Genomic DNA, 18004 nt, shown 5'->3' with positions numbered 1-18004 from the left:
GACCGGGCTGGGATTTGGGATTTGGGATTTGGGATTTGGGGAGGGGTCCCCGATGGCGGGGGGGGGTCTGGGGGGGTCTGGGGTCTGGTTTTGGGGGATTTTGGGGAGGGGGGAGTCGCTCGGGCCTTCATCTTCGTCCTGTCCTTCCTCATCCTCCATCCTCATCTTCCTCCCCCATTCCTCCTCTTCCTCATCTTCCTCTTTCATCCTTCCTCATCCTCTCCATCCTCATCCTCACCACCTTGCCAGCTCCTTCCTCATCCTCATCTTCCTCATCTTCTTCATCTTCCTCCCCCATTCCTCCTCATCCTTCTCAGCTCCTTCCTCATCTTCTCCATCCATCCTCATCCTCATCATCCTCATCTTCCTCCCTGATTCCTCCTCATCTTCCTCATCTCCGTTCTCATCTCCATCCTCATCCTCCGCCTTCCCAGCCCCTTCCTCATCCTCATCTTCCTCTCCCATTCTTTCTCATCTTCCTCATCTTCCTTCTCATTTCCATTCCTCTTCATCGTCATCTTCATCTTCATCCCTCTCCCTCCTCATCCTCATCTTCCTCCCTCGTTCCTCCTCATCCTCAGCCCCTTTCCAGCCCCTTCCTCATCCTCATCTTCTTCATCTTCCTCCCAGATTCCTCCTCATCTTCCTCATCTCCATTCTCATCTCCATTCTTCTTCATCCTCATCCTCTCCTTCCTCATCTTCATCTTCACCCCCCTCCCTCCTCATCCTCCTCAGCCCCTTCCTCATCTTCATCCCTCGTTCCTCCTCATCCTCAGCCCCATCCTGGCCCCTTCCTCATCCTCATCTTCCTCCCCCATTCCTCTTCATCCTCCTCATCTTCATTCTCATTTCCATTCCTCTTCATCCTCATCCTCTCCTTCCTCATCTTCTTCATCCCCCTCCCTCCTCATCCTCATCTTCCTCCCGCTCCCTCCTCATCCTCAGCCCCATCCCGGCCCCTTCCTCATCCTCCTCTTCCTCCCCCTCCCCCCTCGCTGCGGCGCCGCCGTTGCCATGGAAACACCGCGGGGTGGGAGGGGGGGGGCGGGGGGGGATCCCCAGGAATTTGGGGAGACCCCCGGGATGGGGATGGGGTGGGGGAGGGGAGGATTTGGGGTGGGGGGAGGGGAGGATTTGGGGGCGCGCGGGGATTGGGGGAGGGGCTCCAAAATTCGGGGAAAGGAGCCGGGAATTGGGGTGGGGGTCGCGCAGGGGGGGTGGGGCGGGCCCGGGGTCTCCCCCCCTCCATCCCCCATCCCCCCCGGGGGTCCCGGCCCCTCCCCCGCCCCCCGCCCCGCCCCCCGCGCTATTTTGGGCTCCCCGCGCTATTTTTGGCTCCGCGGCTTCGGCTCCAAATTTGGCAGCGGCGGAGCCGGGGGGGAGGGGCGGGGGGCGGGGCCGGGCCCGGGGGCGCCCGCGCGGGGGGGGAGGGGCGGGGGAGGGGGAGAGGGGGTTCCCAAAGTGGGGGGGGAGGGGGGGGAGAGGGTTCTGGGGCCCCTCCGGCCGCGCTGACCCCTCCTGTGGTCATTCTGATAGCCCCATGGTCACTCTGATATCCCTGTGGTCATACTGATACCGCCGTGGTCACTGCGATCCCCGTGTGGTCACTCCAAACCCCCCATGGTCACTGCGATCCTCCTGTGATCACTCTGATCTCCCCCGTGGTCATTCTGATACCGCCGTGGTCACTCTGATCCGCCTGTGGTCATTCTGATACCCCCTGTGGTCACTCCAATCCCCCCATGGTCACTCTGATATCCCCGTGGTCATTCTGACACCCCCGTGGTCACTGCGATCCCCCCGTGGTCATTCTGATAGCCCCGTGGTCACTGCGATCCCCCTTTGGTCACTCTGATCTCCCCCGTGGTCATTCTGATACCCCCGTGGTCACTCCAATCCCCCCGTGGTCACTCTGATACCCCCATGGTCACTGCGATCCCCCCGTGGTCACTGCGATCCCCGTGTGGTCACTCTGATATCCCTGTGGTCACTGTGATCCCCTGTGGTCACTCTGATCTGCCCGTGGTCATTCTGATCCCCCCCTGGTCACTCCAATCTCTCTCTGGCCACGCTGACCCCCAGGGTCCCCCCTCGCCGTCTCAGGAGCCTCTCCGTCCCCCAACTGACCATTCCATCCCCCCGCTGACCATTCCATCCCCCCACTGACCATTCCATCCCCCCGCTGACCATTCCATCCCCCCACTGACCATTCCATCCCCCCGCTGACCATTCCATCCCCCCACTGACCATTCCATCCCCCCGCTGACCATTCCATCCCCCCGCTGACCATTCCATCCCCCCACTGACCATTCCATCCCCCCACTGACCATTCCATCCCCCCACTGACCATTCCATCCCTTCACTGACCATTCCATCCCCCCACTGACCATTCCATGCCGCAACTGACCCTCTCCCTCCATTCTTCCATCTCCTCCATCTCCCCACTGACCATTCCATCCCTCCCTTGACCCTCTCCCCCTCTCCATCCCTCCCTGGACCCTCTCCCTCCATCCCTCGAGCTCCTCCATCCCCCCACTGACCATTCCATCCCTTCACTGACCATTCCATCCCTTCACTGACCATTCCATCCCTCCCTGGACCCTATCCCTCCATCCCCTCGCTCCTCCATCTCCCCACTGACCATTCCATCCCTTCACTGACCATTCCATCCCTTCACTGACCATTCCATCCCCCCACTGACCATTCCATCCCTTCACTGACCATTCCATCCCTTCACTGACCATTCCCTCTCCCCACTGACCATTCCATCCCTCCCTGACCCTCTCCCCCTCCCCTCCACCCCTCCCTGACCCCTCCCTGACTCCCCTCTCCCCCTCTCCCCCTCTCCCCCTCCCCCCCCGGGGCGTGTCCCCCTCTCCCCTCCGCCCTCCCCGGGCCCGCCCCTCTCCCCTCTCCATCTCCAATTTCGGTTCGATCCCCCCTCCCTCCCCTCCCTCCCTCCCTCGTGCGTCAGCGTCACCGGTGACGCGCCCGCCGCGTCCCCCCGCGTGTCCCCGTCCCCCCCCGGTGTCCCCCCCGGTTTCGGGGCGGCGCGGGGCCGGTGACGCGGCGCTGACGCGGGCTCGGGCCCGCATAAAGCGGCGGGGCCGGGCCCGGGCGGGCGGAGGATGCTCCGCTCCACCAAAGGCGCCTCCAAGGCGCGGCGGGACCAGATCAACGCGCAGATCCGCGCCCTGCGCGACCTCCTCCCGCTGCCCGACGGCGACCGGCCGCGCCTCTCCTACCTGCACGTCATGGCCCTGGCCTGCATCTACACCCGCAAGGGAGCCTGCCTGCGGCCAGGTGCGAGCGGGGAACGGGGATGGGACGGGAGCGGGGAGCGGGGAACGAGCGGGGATGGAGCGGGGAACGGGGATCGGGATGGAGCGGGGAGCGGGAACGGGGAACGGGATGGAATGGGGAACGGGAGCGGGGATGGAGCGGGGAACGAGCGGGGATGGAGCGGGGAACGGGATGGAATGGGGAACGGGAGCGGGGAAGGAGCGGGGACCGGGGATGGAGCGGGGATGGAGCGGGGATGGAGCGAGGAACGAGCCGGGATGGAGCGGGGATGGAACGGGGACGGGAGCGGGGAAGGAGCGCGGAACGGGGATGGAACTGGGAAGGGGAACGGGGATGGAGCGGGGAACGGGAACGGGGAACGAGCGGGGATGGAGCGGGGAACGAGCCGAGATAGAGCGGGACTGGGGATCGAGCCGGGATGGACCGGGGATGGAGCGGGGAACGGGAGCGGGGATGGAGCAGGGAAGGAGCGGGGAACGAGCCGGGATGGAGCAGGACGGGACCGGGGAACGAGCGGGGATCGGGGATGGAGCGGGGATCGGGGAACAAGCCGGGATGAAGCGGGGATGGAGCGGGGAACGAGCCGGGATCGGGGATGGAGCCGGGATCGAGCGGGGAAGGAGCAGGACGGGACCGGGGATGGAGCCGGGAACGAGCGGGGATGGAGCCGGGAATGGGGATGGAGCTGTACCGGGGATGGAGCGGGGACCGGGGAACGAGCGAGGATGGAGCAGGGAACGAGCGGGGAATGGGAGCAGGGAACGAGCAGGGATGGCAGCGAGGATGGAGCGGGGAATGGGAGCGAGACCGGGGCTGGCAGCGAAAGCGACATGGGACCGGGGATGGAGCGGGGACCGGGAATCGAGCGGGGAAGGAGCGGGGGATGACACGGGGCTGGCAGCAGCCACCGGCGTCAGGCAGGGACGGGAACCGGGACCGAGCTGGGACAGGGACCGAGCTGGGACAGGGACAGGGACATGGACAGGGACAGGGACGGGGACAGGCACGGGGAGCGGCGCCGTTCAGCACCGCGGGCAGGGACCGGGGCCGGTGCAGCACCGCGGAGAGCGGCGGGAGGTTCCCGTTCAGAACCGCGGAGAGCGGCGGGGACCGGGCGGGGCAGCGGGACCGGGACGGGGACCGGGATCAGTGACAGGGACCGGGGACAGGGACTGGGATCGGGATCAGTGACAGGGACTGGGGACAGGGACAGGGACCGGGAATCGGAGACAGGGACCGGGACCGGGATCAGTGACAGGAACCGGGACAGGGGACAGGGACGGGGACTGGGGATCGAGGATTGGTGACAGGAACCGGGACAGGGGACAGGGACGGGGACAGGGGCGGTGACCAGAGCTGGCCACGCACGGGACGGGCTCTGGGTGCCACCTGGGGACCCCTGGGGACACCTGGGCACACCTGGGGACACCTGGGGACACCGCGGGCGACGCTTTGGCCGCAGCGGGACGGGGCTGCCGGCCGGGCACTGACCGCTGTCCCCACGTGTCCCCACGGCAGGCCCGAGCCGGGGGGCGCCCCTGGAGCTGCTGGGGGGGCCCGAGCTCGCCGACCTGGTGGCTTCGCTGCCCGGGTTCCTGCTGGCCGTGACCCGCGAGGGGAAGCTGGTCGGGGTCACCGACAACGTGGCGCAGCACCTGGGCCACTCCATGGTGAGCACCCGGGGGGGTCCCGGGGGGTCCGGGGGGTCCGGGGGGGTCTCGGGGGGGGTCTCAGGGTGCCGGGGGCTCACCCCCACCCCCTCCCTGCCCTCCCCAGGTGGATCTGGTGGCACAAGGGGACAGCATCTACGACCTGCTGGACCCCGCCGATCACCCCCTGGTGCGGCACCAGCTGAGCCTGCCCGGGCCCCCCCAGGCAGGTGGGTGGGGGTCCGGGGGGGGGGTTGGGGGGTCCTGGGGGGGTCTGGGGGGGTCCGGGGGGGTCCTGGGGGGGTCTGGGGGGGGGGGGGTTTGGGGGTTCTGGGGGGTCCTGGGGTGTCTGGGGGGTCCGGGGGAATTGAGGGGGTCCGGGGGGATCTGGGGGGTCTGGGGGGTTTGGGGGGTCCTGAGGGTGGACAGAGGGATGGATGAAAGGACAAAGGGGTGGACAGAGGGACGGACAGAGGGATGGGCAGCCAGACAGGGGTGGACAGGAGGGATGGAGAGCTGGACAGAGGGACAGACAGAGGGACGGACAGAGGGGTGGACAGGAGGGACGGACAGAGGGATGGACAGCTGGACAGAGGGATGGACAGAGGGACGGACAGAGGGATGCACAGAGGGATGGTCAGCAGGACAGGGATAGACAGGAGGGATGGAGAGCTGGACAGAGGGACAGACAGAGGGACGGACAGCCGGACAGAGGGACGGACAGGAGGGACGGACAGCCGGACAGAGGGACGGACAGAGGGATGGACAGCCGGACAGAGGGACGGACAGAGGGATGGACAGCCGGACAGAGGGACGGACAGCCAGACAGAGGGATGCACAGAGGGACGGACAGCCGGACAGGGATGGACAGAGGGATGGACAGCCGGACAGAGGGACGGACAGCAGCCCAGAGTGACCGCCGCCCCCCTGTCCCCCAGAGCGCCTCTTCCGCTGCCGTTTCACCACCTCCCGCGCCTCCCGCCGCCCCAGCGCCGGCCGCAAGCTGGTGCTGCTGCGGGGGCGCTTCCAGGAGCCCCCCGGGCCCCCCGGCGCCGCCCCCGCGCTCTTCGTGGCCTTCTGTGCCCCCCTGGACCCCCCGCCCTGGCCCTGCCCCGACTGCCTCCTGCTGCCGGCCTTCCAGAGCCGCCACGCCCGCGACCTCGCCCTGCTGGACATCTCCGACAGGTGAGGGGGGCCGGGGGGTCCGGGTGTCCTGGGGGGTCCGGGACTGGGGGTCCGAGTGTCCTGGGGGGGTCTGGGAGTCCTGGGGGGTCCGAGTGTCCTGGGGGGTCCGAGTGTCCTGGGGAATCTGGATGTCCTTGGGGGTCCGGGACTGAGGGGTCCGAGTGTCCTGGGGGGGTCTGGGTGTCCTGGGGAGGGTCCGAGTGTCCTGAGGGGGTCCGGGGCTGGGGGTCCGAGTGTCCTTGGGGGTCCGGGACTGAGGGGTCCGAGTGTCCTGGGGGGGTCTGGGAGTCCTGGGGGGTCCGAGTGTCCTGGGGCGTCCGGGACTGGGGGTCCGAGTGTCCTGGAGGGTCTGGGACTGGGGGTCCGAGTGTCTTGGGGGGGTCTGAGTGTCCTGGGGGGTCCTGGGGGGTCCAGGGGTTTGGGGGCAGCCAGGTTTTCAGGAAGGTCCAGATGTCCAGATGTCCAGGACTTTTGGGGAGGTCCAGATGTCCAGGGAGGTCCAGGGGTGTGAGGGCACCCAGGTCCTGGTGGGATCCAGGTATCTGGGGAGGTCCAGGTGTCCAGTGGGAGCCCAGACCCCTGTGTGGGTGCGCGAGTGACCGCGAGGTGTTGTCCGGCAGTGTCCTGGTGCACCTGGGCTACGGCCGGGCCGAGCTGCTGGGCCGCTCCTGGTACCGCCTGCTGCACCCCGAGGACCTCGGCCACGTCGCCCGCCAGCACCTGCGCCTCGGTCAGTGTCCCCTGGGTGTCCCCTGAGTGTCCTCAGTGTCCCCCGGGTGTCCCCAGTGTCCCCTGGGTGTCCCCAGTGTCCCCAGTGTCACCTGGGTGTCCCTGGGTGTCCCCAGTGTCCCCTGAGTGTCCCCTGGGTGTCCCCTGGGTGTTCCCCCGCTGTCACTTTGTCCCCTCCATGTCCCCATATGTCCACTGGGATCCTGCATGGCCCTGGGGGTGTTCCTGTCCATTCCCTCTGTCCATCCCCTGTCCATCGCTGCTGACCATCCCTGCTGACCATCCCTGCTGACCATCCCCTGCCCCCATGGCCCCACTGACCACCCCCTGTCCATCCCCGCTGACCGTCCCCTGTCCATCCCCGCTGACCGTCCCCTGTCCATCCCCACTGACCATCCCCTGTCCATCCTCGCTGACCATCCCCTGTCCATCCCCACTGACCGTCCCCTGTCCATCCCCGCTGACCGTCCCCTGTCCATCCCCACTGACCATCCCCTGTCCATCCCCGCTGTCCATCCCCTGTCCATCCCTGCTGACCATCCCCTGTCCATCCCCTGTCCATCCCCGCTGACCGTCCCCTGTCCCCATGGCCACTGTCCATCCCCTGTCCATCCCCGCTGACCATCCCCTGTCCATCCCTGCTGACCATCCTCCTGTCCATCCCCACTGACCATCCCCTGTCCATCCCCGCTGACCGTCCCCTGTCCCCATGGCCCTGCTGACCATCCCCTGTCCATCCCCGCTGACCATCCTCTGTCCATCCCCACTGTCCATCCCCTGTCCATCCCCGCTGACCATCCCCTGTCCATCCCCACTGTCCATCCCCTGTCCATCCCCGCTGACCGTCCCCTGTCCATCCCCACTGTCCATCCCCTGTCCCCATGGCCCCACTGTCCATCCCTTGTCCATCCCCGCTGACCGTCCCCTGTCCATCCCCACTGACCATCCCCTGTCCATCCCCACTGTCCATCCCCGCTGACCATCCCCTGTCCATCCCCGCTGACCGTCCCCTGTCCCCGCAGCGGCCGCGGGGCCGGAGGCCCGGGGCGAGTTGGTGACGCGGCTGCAGCGCAAGGACGGCCTGGGCTGGACCTGGGTCTACGCCCGCCTGCGGCCGGAGGGGCCGGCCCTGCTCGCCCACAACTTCGTCATCAGGTCAGTGCTCCCCGCCCGGCGGTCAGCGGTCAGTCTGGGGGCCAGCCCGGTGGCCGCAGCCCCGCTGACCGCCGTGTCCCCCCGCAGCGAGGCCGAGGCCTGGTGCCTGCGGCAGCAGCTGGCGGCCGAAGCCCCCCCGGGACCCCCGGAGCCGTTCGGGCCCAGCCTCGACTTCCCTGGAGCCGGCGGCGACCTCGGCCTCGACCTCGGCGTGGGGCCCGGCCTGAGTGACCACGGAGGGGCCGGACCCGGCCTGGGGCTGGCGGTCAGCACTGGCTGCGGCCTGGGAGCCGAGGTTGGGCACGGCCTGGGAGGAAACGCCGCGGCCACTGTGGATCCTGGACTGGGAGCCACCATCGGACACGGCCTGGGAGGAAATACCACGGCCACTATTGGACACGGCCTGGGAGCCAGCACTGCGGCCACTGTTGACCCTGGCCTTGGGGCCACCCTCGGACACGGCCTGGCAACCAACACTGCGGCCACCATCGGACACGGCCTGGGAGCCAACGCCACAGCCACTGTGGATCCTGGCCTTGGGGCCACCATTGGACACGGAATGGGAGCCAACACTGCGGCCACCGTTGACCCTGGACTGGGAGCCACCCTCGGACACGGCCTGGGAGCCGCCCTGGGCAGTGGTGTGGAGCCCGGCCTGGGGGCCGGCATCGGACATGACCTCGGACACAGCACTGCGGCCACTGTTGACCCCGGCCTTGGGACTGGCATTGGACACGGCCTGGGAGCCAACACTGCGGCCACCATGGACGCTGGCCTTGGGGCCACCATCGGGCACGGCCTGGGAGCCAACGCCGCGGCCACCGTGGACGCTGGACTTGCCCCGAGCGTTGGCCACGCTCTCGGAGACGCTGTTGGCCACGGCCTGGGCTCGGACGCTGGCGTCAGCCTCGGCGTGGGCAGCAGCATCAGAGTGGACGTTGGCCTGGGCATGGCGGCCGGAGCCGGCGTGGGCCCCGCCCTCGGCGCTGACCTCGGGGAGGAGCTGGGCGCGGGCGGCGTGGCCGAAGTGACCGCCGGCATCGGGGCCGGAGTGGCCCTCAGCATCGGCGCCAACATCGGGCCCGGCCTGGCCAGCGGCGCCATCAGGGCCAGCATCGGGCTGGGCCTCGGCCAGCCGGACATCGGACTGACCATCGGGGCCGGGGTCAGCGCCGGCCTGGGCCTGGGCGCCGACGTGGGAGCCGGACCCGCGGCCGGACTGGGCCTGGGAGCCGCCCCGGGGGCCGGCGTGGGCTCGGCCGTGGGCTCGGCCGCCGGCTCCGGCCTCGGCCACAACGTCGGACTCGCCGTGGGCGGCCCCGGCCTCGGCCTGGCGGTCGGAGCCGCGCTGGGCCCCGAGCTGGACATCGGCCTGGCGGCCGCTCCGGACACCGCCGGCCTGGGCCTGGGCTCGGACGTCGGCGCCGGCCTGGCCGGAGCGGCCGCAGGCTCCGGGTCAGCGCTGGGCTTCGCCGTGGGCGCCGCGCTGGGGGCCGGCGGCCTGGGGCCGGACTTGGGCGCTGACCCCTCGCTGGCCGACCCCGGCCTGGGGCTGGGCCCCCCGCTCGCCGCCCCGCTGGGCCCCCCCGTGGGACTCGTCCGCCTGGCGCCGGGGCTGGGGGTCCCCGAGACCCCCGGGGGGGGCACCGAGACCTGGACCCCCCCCTACACCCCCCGCCAGGCGCCCCCCTTCGCCTTCGGGCCCCCCGAGCCCCCCGAGGCCGCCCCCGAGAAGCTCCCGCCGAGCCCCGAGAGCCCGGGGGGGGTCCCGGGGGGCGCCCCGGCCTCGCTGCTGACCCCCGAGACGTCCCCGCCGCCCCCCGCCGCCCCCGCCGCGCCCGCCCTGCGCCGCCTGCTGCAGGGCCTGGCCGCCATCGCCAGCCGGGGGGGTCCCCGCCGCCCCCCGGGGGTCGCCCCCGCGCCCCGGCTCGGACCCCCGCCCCGGTCGCCCCGCGACCCCTTCGCTGAGTTGTATCAACTCCCCCAGAGCCGGCTCCAGGACGCCTTCCGCAAAGGTGGGGGGCTGGGGGGGGCTGGGGGGGGCTCGGGGGGTGATGGGGGGGTGACAGGGGGGTGACACAGGGTGGGTGACACAAGGGGGGGTGACACAGGGGGGGTGGCACACACGGGGAGCGGCCCCGGGGGTCCCCAGGGAGGTTGGGATGGGTGGGGGGAGGTCTCCCAAATTTGGGGAAAATTCTGGGGGATTTGGGGCAGGGCGAGGCTGGGGATTTTTTGGGGTTTTTGGGGTATTCTGGGTTTTTTTGGGTGGTTTTTTGGGTATTTTGGGGCAGGTTTAGGGTGCTTTTTTGGAGTGTTTTGGGTGGGTTTTTTGGGTATTTTTTGGGGTGTTTTGGGGTTTGTTTTGGGTGTTTTTTGGGTGGGTGGTTTTTAGGGTATTTTGGGTTTTTTTGGGGGGATTTTTGGTGTATTTTGGGGCGGGTTTCGGGTGTTTTTTGGGGTATTTTGGGGGGTTTTTTGGGTGCTTTTTGGGGTGTTTTGGGGGTTTTTTGGGTGTTTTTTGGGGTATTTTGGGGTTTTTTTGAGTGTTTTTTGGGGTGTTTTGGGCGGTTTTTGGGGTTTTTTGGCTGTTTTTCGGGGTATTTTCGATGTTTTTCGGGGTGTTTTGTGCCGGATTTTGGGTGGTTTTTGGGGTGTTTTTGGGGTTTTTTGGGATATTTTCGATGTTTTTCGGTGTGTTTTGTCCCGATTTTCGCCGTCCCCACCCTGACCGTGTCCCCTGTCCCCCCGCAGCCGGAAGCCAGCGCGCCCCGTCGTTCTGAACTAAGTCTGTGACGCGACTTGCCCCCAGTATGGCATATTGTCATTGTCACCCCGGCCCGGGCCAGCGCCCCCCGGCCCGGCCGCGCCCCCCGCCGCCCCCCCGGGGCCGCTCGTGCTAATTTAACTCGTAACGAGTCTCTAAGGTAATTGGGGGGGGGCTGGTGGCCCCCCCCTCCCCCAGCCCGGACGCCTGGGGACCGTCCCTCGTGTCCCCCGTGTCCCCTCCCCGCCCCCCCGCGCCAGCACCCGCCGCCAAAATTTTTTTTGGGTGGCTGGGGTGGGGGCTGGGACCCCCCTGTAGGAGCCTGTGGCCCCCCCCGAGCCCGGAGTGTCCCCTGTCACCTCCCCCCCCCTCCCCACCTCGGGCTCTGCGTTTTTGGCAGAGCCCCCCCCACCCAAAAATTGTGTCCCCTCCCCCCGTGGGTGTCACCCTCAATGTCCCCAACGCGGGGGACCGAGGCACGATGTGGCTTGATGTCCCCAAATGTCCCCAGTGATGTCCCCGGTGATGTCCCCAACCATGTCCCCGAGCCCTGGGGCTGAGGCACAATGTGGCTTGGTGTCCCCAATGTCCCCAACGCCCTCCAAGGGACATCCTGGCCTGATGTCCCCGCTGTCCCCACTGTCCCCCACTGTCCCCCGATGTCCCCAAGGCCCCCCCCCCCACCCCGAGCCCGTCGCAGCGCGATGTCCCCGAGCCCCCCGAGGGACACGGGCACTTTGTCACCGCTGTCACCGTGGCACCGGTGTCCCCAACCCCACGGACCGAGATTGTCGTGACCCTGCGCCCCCCGAGTGTCACCGATGTCCCCAAGGATGGGGGACGACAATAAAAGTGTCCCCAAGGTCCCCGTGCCTGCGGCTGCTCCTTCCCGGGGGGATTTGGGGGGAATTTGGGGAGGGGGGCACAGCTTGGGAGGGACCCGGGATTTGGGGGGGGGGGAGGCGGGAATGGGGGGGTCAGGAATTTGGGGGAGGGCTCAGGAATTTGAGGGGGGCTCAGGAATTTCAGAGGGGCTCAGGAATTTGGGGGGGGGTCAGGAATTTGGGGGGCTCAGGAATTTGGGAGGGGGGCTCAGAAATTTCAGGGGGGCTCAGGAATTTGAGGGGGGGGCTCAGGAATTTGGGGGGGCTCAGGAATTTTGGGGAGCTCAAGAATTTTGGGGGGGTCAGGAATTTGGGGGGGGGCTCAGGAATTTGGGGGGCTCAGGAATTTGGGAGGGGGGCTCAGAAATTTCAGGGGGGTTCAGGAATTTGGGAGGGGGCTCAGGAATTTAAGGGGGGGGTTCAGGAATTTGGGGGGGTTCAGGAATTTCGGAGAGGGCTCAGGAATTTTGGGGGGGCTCAGGAATTTGGGGGAGCCGCGGGATTGCTGGGGAGGATCCCAGGAATGGGCGGAATTTGGGGGGATGCGGGAATTTGGGGAGGGGTCTCAGGAATTTGGGGGATTCGGGGGCTCCAGGCCCCGCCCCCAGCGCCCAAACCACGCCCCAACGAGCAAACCCCGCCCCAAACCCCGCCCACCGATGTGACGCGTTTATATTTGCATAACCCCGCCCCCTTGAGGGGTCGAGGCCCCGCCCCTCCGCCCCGCGCATGCGCAGCTCGTCCGGCGCCGGCGCAGCGCGGTGAGTCCCGGGCGGGTCCCGGCGCCCCCAAACTGGGACCAGTGACCCCAAACTGGTCCCAGCGCCCCCGTCCTGCTCCCAGCAATAACCCCGTGCTGGTCCCAGCATGCCGGACCGGCCCCAGCTCCGCGCCGGCCCCACTGACCCCCAGAATCCTCCCATTAACCTCCAGTATCCCCCAGCGCGCTCCCAGTACAGCCCTGTGACCCCTCCCAGCCACTCCCAGTAGCTCCCAGTACCTTCCCAGTCCCCCCAGTCCCCTCTGCCGGTGTCCCCAGTCCCGCTCAGACCCCCCCAGTTCCTCCCAGTTCCCCCCAGACCCCCCCCAGTCCCTCTCAGTTCCCTCCCAGTCTCTCCCAGTTCCCTCCCAGTCCCTCCCAGTCCCTCCCAGTTCCCCCCAGTCCCCCCCAGTTCCCTCCCAGTCTCCCCTAGTTGCTCCCCAGTCCCTCCCAGTCACTCCCAGTCCCTCTCAGTCCCTCCCAGTGCTCCCCCAGTCCGTCCCAGTCCCCCCCAGTCCCTCCCAGTTCCCTCCCGGTCTCCCCCAGTTGCCCCCCCAGTCCCTCCCAGTCCCCCCCAGTCCCCCCCAGTTCCTCCCAGTCCCCCCCCCAGTCCCCCCCAGTCCCTCCCAGTGCTCCCCCAGTCCCCCCCCCAGTCCCCCCCAGTTCCCCCCAATCCCTTCCAGTCTCTCTCAGTCCCCCCCAGTTCCCTCCCAGTCTCCCCCAGTTGCCCCCCAGTCCATCCCAGTCCCTCTCAGCTCCCTCCCAGTCCCTCCCAGTTCCCTCCCAGTCCCTCCCAGTTCCCCCCCAGTCCCCCCCAGTCCCTCCCAGTTCCCCCCAGTCCCTCCCAGTCCCTCCCAATTCCCCCCAGTCCCCCCCAGTCCCTCCCAGTTCCCCCCCAGTCCCCCCCGAGTCCCTCCCAGTCCCCCCAGTCCCTCCCAGTTCCCCCCCAGTCCCTCCCAGTTCCCCCCAGTTCCCTCCCAGTCCCTCCCAGTTCCTCCCAGTCCCTCCCAGTTCCCTCCCAGTCTCCCCCAGTTGCCCCCCAGTCCCTCCCAGTCCCCCCCAGTCCCTCCCAGTTCCCCCCAGTTCCCCCCAGTTCCCTCCCAGTTCCCCCCAGTATCCCCAGTCCCTGCCATGGCCCGGGCCCGCATCCTGGGGGGCTGCGCGTGGCTCCTGGGGGGTCTCGCCCTGCTCCAGACCCTTTACCTGCGGGCGCTGCCCCCCCCGCGCCCCCCCCGGCCCCGCCGCCCCCCCCGGGGGGTTCTGGACGCTTCGGGGGCGTTCCGGGTGTACTGGGATGTACTGGGAGCTCCGCGGGGCTGGACCCGGGCCGGACCCGAGCTGGTCCTGGCCACGCACGGCAGCCCCGGGCGGGCGGCGGCGGCGCTGGGGGGGCCCTGGGGGGGTCCCGTGTCCGTGGCCGTTTTTGGGGTGCCCCGGGAGGGGCTGCAGGAGCTGATGGCGATTCTGGGGGGGCCCTGCCGGGCTCTGCGGGGCCGCCTGAGGCTGCACGTGGTGCTGGGGGCGGCGGGACCCCCCCTCAGACTGCCGGACCCACCGAGGGCTCCCCAAAATCGCGGGGGGTGCCGGGGGGCTCTGGCGGGGCTGGCGAGCGCCGACCCCCCCAGTTACAGTTTGGGGGTGCCGTACCCCGGGAATCTGCTCCGGAACGTGGCCTGGCAGGGGGCGGCGGGGGGGGGAATCGGGGCGGGACCCCCGCCCCAATTGGGGGAGCGGTTCGTGCTCATGGTGGACGCGGACGTGGTGCCGAGCCCGGGGCTGCGAGAGGGGTTCCTGGAGCTGCTGCGGGAGGGGGGGCTGCACCCCGAAAACTGGGGGGGACAGGGGGGGCTGCACCCCCAAAACTGGGGGGGACAGGGGCTGGGGGACCCCAAAAACCGGGGGGGACAGGGGGGAATGCACCCCCAAAACTGGGGGGGACAGGGGGGGCTGCACCCCCAAAACTGGGGGGGACAGGGGGGATTGCACCCCCAAAACTGGGGGGACAGGGGGGGCTGGGGGTCACCAAAACCTCGGGGGTCCCCAGGAGTTTGGGGCACCCCAATGGGTTGAACGACCCCGGTGACCCCAGGGGTCCTCAGGACCTGAGTGACCCCAAGGTCCTGAGTGACCCCCATGGCCAGAGTGACCACAACACCCTGAGTGACCCCAATGACCTGGGGGACCCCAGTGTCCTGAGTGACCGCAATGTCCTGGAGGTCCCCAAGGCCCTGAGTGACCCCAACTCTCTGAGTGACCCCCACGGTCTGAGTGACCGCAATGTCCTGAGTGACCACAATGGCCTGAGTGACCGCAATGTCCTGAGTGACCACAATGGCCTGAGTGACCGCAATGGCCTGAGTGACCCCCACGCCCCGAGTGACCCCAACGCTCTGAGTGACCCCCATGCTCTGAGTGACCGCAACGCTCTGAGTGACCCCAACACTCTGAGTGACCACAATGTCCTGGAGGTCCCCAAGGCCCTGAGTGACCCCAAGGTCCTGAGTGACCGCAGCTCTCTGAGTGACCACAATGTCCTGGAGGTCCCCAAGGCCCTGAGTGACCCCAAGGTCCTGAGTGACCGCAGCTCTCTGAGTGACCGCAATGTCCTGAGTGACCCCAACTCTCTGAGTGACCGCCATGCTCTAAGTGACCCCAACGCTCTGAGTGACCGCAACGCTCTGAGTGACCCCAATGCTCTGAGTGACCGCAATGCTCTGAGTGACCCCAATGTCCTGAGTGACCGCAATGTCCTGAGTGGCCCCCACGCCCCGAGTGACCCCCAGGCCGTGCAGCCCCCCTGGGCCCGGACCCTTTTCGTCCTGCCGGCCTTCGAGGTGCGCTGGGGGCTGCGCTCGCCGCGCTCCAAGGCGGAGCTGCTGCGGCTCTGGGGCGCGGGGGACGCGCGGCCGTTCTACGGGACGCTGTGCCCCCGCTGCCAGGCCCCCACCGACTTCGGCCGCTGGCGGGCGCTGCCCCCGAGCCCCCGGCTGCGCGTGGCCTACGAGGTGCCCTGGAGGGACCCCTGGGAGCCGTTCTTCATCGCCCCCGCCCGCGGCGTGCCCCCCTTCGACGAGAGGTTCCTGCAGTACGGCTTCAACCGCATCAGCCAGGTCAGGGCAGGGGGCTCGGGGGGCTTGGGGGGATCGTGGTGGGCTTGGGGGTGCTGCTGGGGAGTTCTGGGGGGTCTGGAGGGTCTGGAGGTGCTCTGGGGTTGTCCCTGGCTGCTTTGAGGGGTCCCTGGGTGCTTTGGAGGGGGTCTCTGGGTGCTTGGGGGGGTCTGGGGGTGCTTTGGGAGGGTCCCTGAGTGCTTTGAGGGGTCTGGGGGTGCTTTGGGGGGTCTCTGGGTGCTCTGGGGTTGTCCCTGGATGCTTTGGGGAATCCCTGGGTGCTTTGGGGGGTCTAGGGGTGCTTTGGGAGGGTCCCTGGATGCTTTGGGGGTCCCTGGGTGCTTTGGGGGGGTCTCTGGGTACTTTGGGGGGTCCCTGGGTGCTCTGGGGGGTCTGGGGGTCCCTGGGTGCTTTGGGATGTCCCTGGGGATGTCCCTGGCTGCTTTGAGGGGTCCCTGGATGCTTTGGGGGGTCTCTGGGTGCTTTGAGGGGTCTGGGGGTGCTTTGGAGGGTCTCAGTGTGCTTTGGGAGGGTCCCTGGATGCTTTGGGTGGTCCCTGGGTGCTTTGGGGGGTCCCTGGGGATGTCCCTGGCTGCTTTAAGGGATCCCTGGGTCCTTTGGGGGGTCCCTGGGTGCTTTGGGGGGTCTCAGTGTGCTTTGGGGGGGGTCTCTGGGTCCTTTGGGGGGTCCCTGGATGCTTTGGGATGTCCCTGGCTGCTCTGGGGGGTCTCAGTGTGACCCTTCCCCCCCAGGCCTGCGAGCTGCACGTGGCCGGGTTCCGTTTCGCGGTGCTGGACGGGGCCTTCGTCACCCACCGGGGCTTCAAGGAGCCCGGGGGGTTCCACGGGGGCCGCGAGGCCGAGCTGGGCCAGAACCGGCGCCTGTTCCGCCGCTTCCGGGAGGAGCTGAGGGAGCGCTACCGGGGATCGGCGCGGCGCTGCTGAGCGCGGGGACACACCTGGGGACACCTGGGGACAGCTGGGACACCTGGGGACAGCTGGGACACACCTGGAACACACCTGGGAGCCCCCAATGGACACTGGAAGGACCTGCTGTGAGCACCTGGGGACACCTGACACAGCTGGGGACACACCTGGGGACACCTGGCAACACCTGAGGACACCTGGGACACACCTGGGGCACCTGGGAACCCCCAGTGGACACTGGAAGGACCGGCTGTGAGCACCTGGGGACACCTGACACAGCTGGGGACCCTCCAATGGACTTTTGGGGTCACCTGAGGAATCTGCAGTGGACACGTGGGGACACCTGGGGACTCTCCGTGGACACCTGGACGCCCGTTGGACATGGGGGTGACCGCCCCTCAGTAAAAATGGCCGCCTGCCCATGATCCTCTGTGTGGGTGCTGTCATGGGGGTAGGGCGGGGCGGGGTGAGCAGCTGCCTCCAGTGCGGACCAGTAAGGCCCAGTCCAGACCAGTAAGGCCCAGCGCATGAGGCAGAGACCGCGCCCTGGGTTGTTTATCTGAGCAAACTACAGCTCCCAGCATGCACCGGGTGCCAACATGGCCGACCTCCCGCCCCGTTATTAGAAAACCACAACTCCCAGAGTGCATCGAGGGCAACATGGCCGCCAAACCACTTCCGTTTTGCCTTTTAGTTAGAACTGCAGTTCCCAGGATGCATTGGGACACAGCACCGGAAGTATCTTTAATTTACAGGACTGCAACTCCCATCATGCATTAGAGTGACTTCCGGTCCGCCATCTCGCTGGTTCTGTTCTGCCGCGCCCCAAAATGGGGGCAGGGAACAGCGCCCCCTGGCGGGCGGGAGGACCGGAGTGGGGGGGATTTTAGGGGTGGGGGGGGGGGATGGGAGGAGCAGGAAAACCCAAATTTGGGGGGGAGGGGCCATGGTGGGGGTGGGGACCTGAAATTTGAGATGGGGGGAGGAGAGAAGACCCCAAATGGTTTTTTTTTTGGGGGGGGGAGTCGTGACCCCCAAATCCAGCGGGAGGATTTGAGCGTAAAACCCCAAATGTGAGCTTTAAAAAAACCCAAATGCGCCAGACTCGCGGTTAATAAACGTTTTTTATTTGCATTTTCCACCCTGGTTTTTCTCCCGTTAATTCGCCGTTAAAGTGCTGCAAAGGGAACAGGTTTATATTTTCTGGGGATTTTTTTTTTTGTTTTTTTAAATTTAATTTATTTAAACTTCTCCCAAAAATCCTCATAAACAAAACTTTATCCCGGACGCCCGACGCACCTTTTAATTTTGGGGCTAAACGAGACAGAAACAGGTGCTTTTATCAAATTATAATACAAAGACTGTAACAAATACAACAAAAAAACAGCCCAAAAAATGCAGAAGCAGCGGCAGGGAAGAGCTCGGGAGCGGCTCCGGCTCCTCCGGCCTCCCCGGGGCCATTCGATCCCCAGGGATCAAATTCTCCGAGCTCTGGGGACACTTCTCAGTTTCAGAGGTCAGAGTTGTGTTTTTTTTG

General features: G+C 67.4%; 1 protein-coding gene across 1 annotated transcript; it reads left to right on the top strand.

Moving 5' to 3' along the window:
• The first annotated feature begins 13565 nt into the window (after window positions 1-13565).
• On the top strand, window positions 13566-16892 carry B4GAT1 (beta-1,4-glucuronyltransferase 1). Its single transcript, XM_033083496.1, has 4 exons — window positions 13566-14221; window positions 14416-15268; window positions 15374-15544; window positions 16294-16892. Exons 1-4 carry the CDS (start codon window positions 13566-13568, stop codon window positions 16483-16485), a joined length of 1872 nt encoding a protein of 623 aa, XP_032939387.1. The 3' UTR covers window positions 16486-16892.
• Window positions 16893-18004: the final 1112 nt, after the last annotated feature.

The sequence above is a fragment of the Catharus ustulatus genome, chromosome 32 (genome assembly GCF_009819885.2).
Source record: "Catharus ustulatus isolate bCatUst1 chromosome 32, bCatUst1.pri.v2, whole genome shotgun sequence".
Classification (NCBI taxonomy): domain Eukaryota; kingdom Metazoa; phylum Chordata; class Aves; order Passeriformes; family Turdidae; genus Catharus; species Catharus ustulatus.
Note: the sequence above shows the minus strand (reverse complement) of the source record. Positions and strands in the feature narration are given on the sequence as shown.

What these genes read in the sequence shown, in the direction of transcription:
- B4GAT1 (XM_033083496.1), top strand. Translation starts at nt 13,566, where the DNA reads ATGGCCCGGGCCCGCATCCTGGGGGGCTGCGCGTGGCTCCTGGGGGGT. An exon ending in TCGTCCTGCCGGCCTTCGAG is followed by an intron (nt 15,269 to 15,373) that starts GTGCGCTGGGGG and finishes CCCCGCTGCCAG; the next exon opens with GCCCCCACCGACTTCGGCCG. An exon ending in GCTTCAACCGCATCAGCCAG is followed by an intron (nt 15,545 to 16,293) that starts GTCAGGGCAGGG and finishes CTTCCCCCCCAG; the next exon opens with GCCTGCGAGCTGCACGTGGC.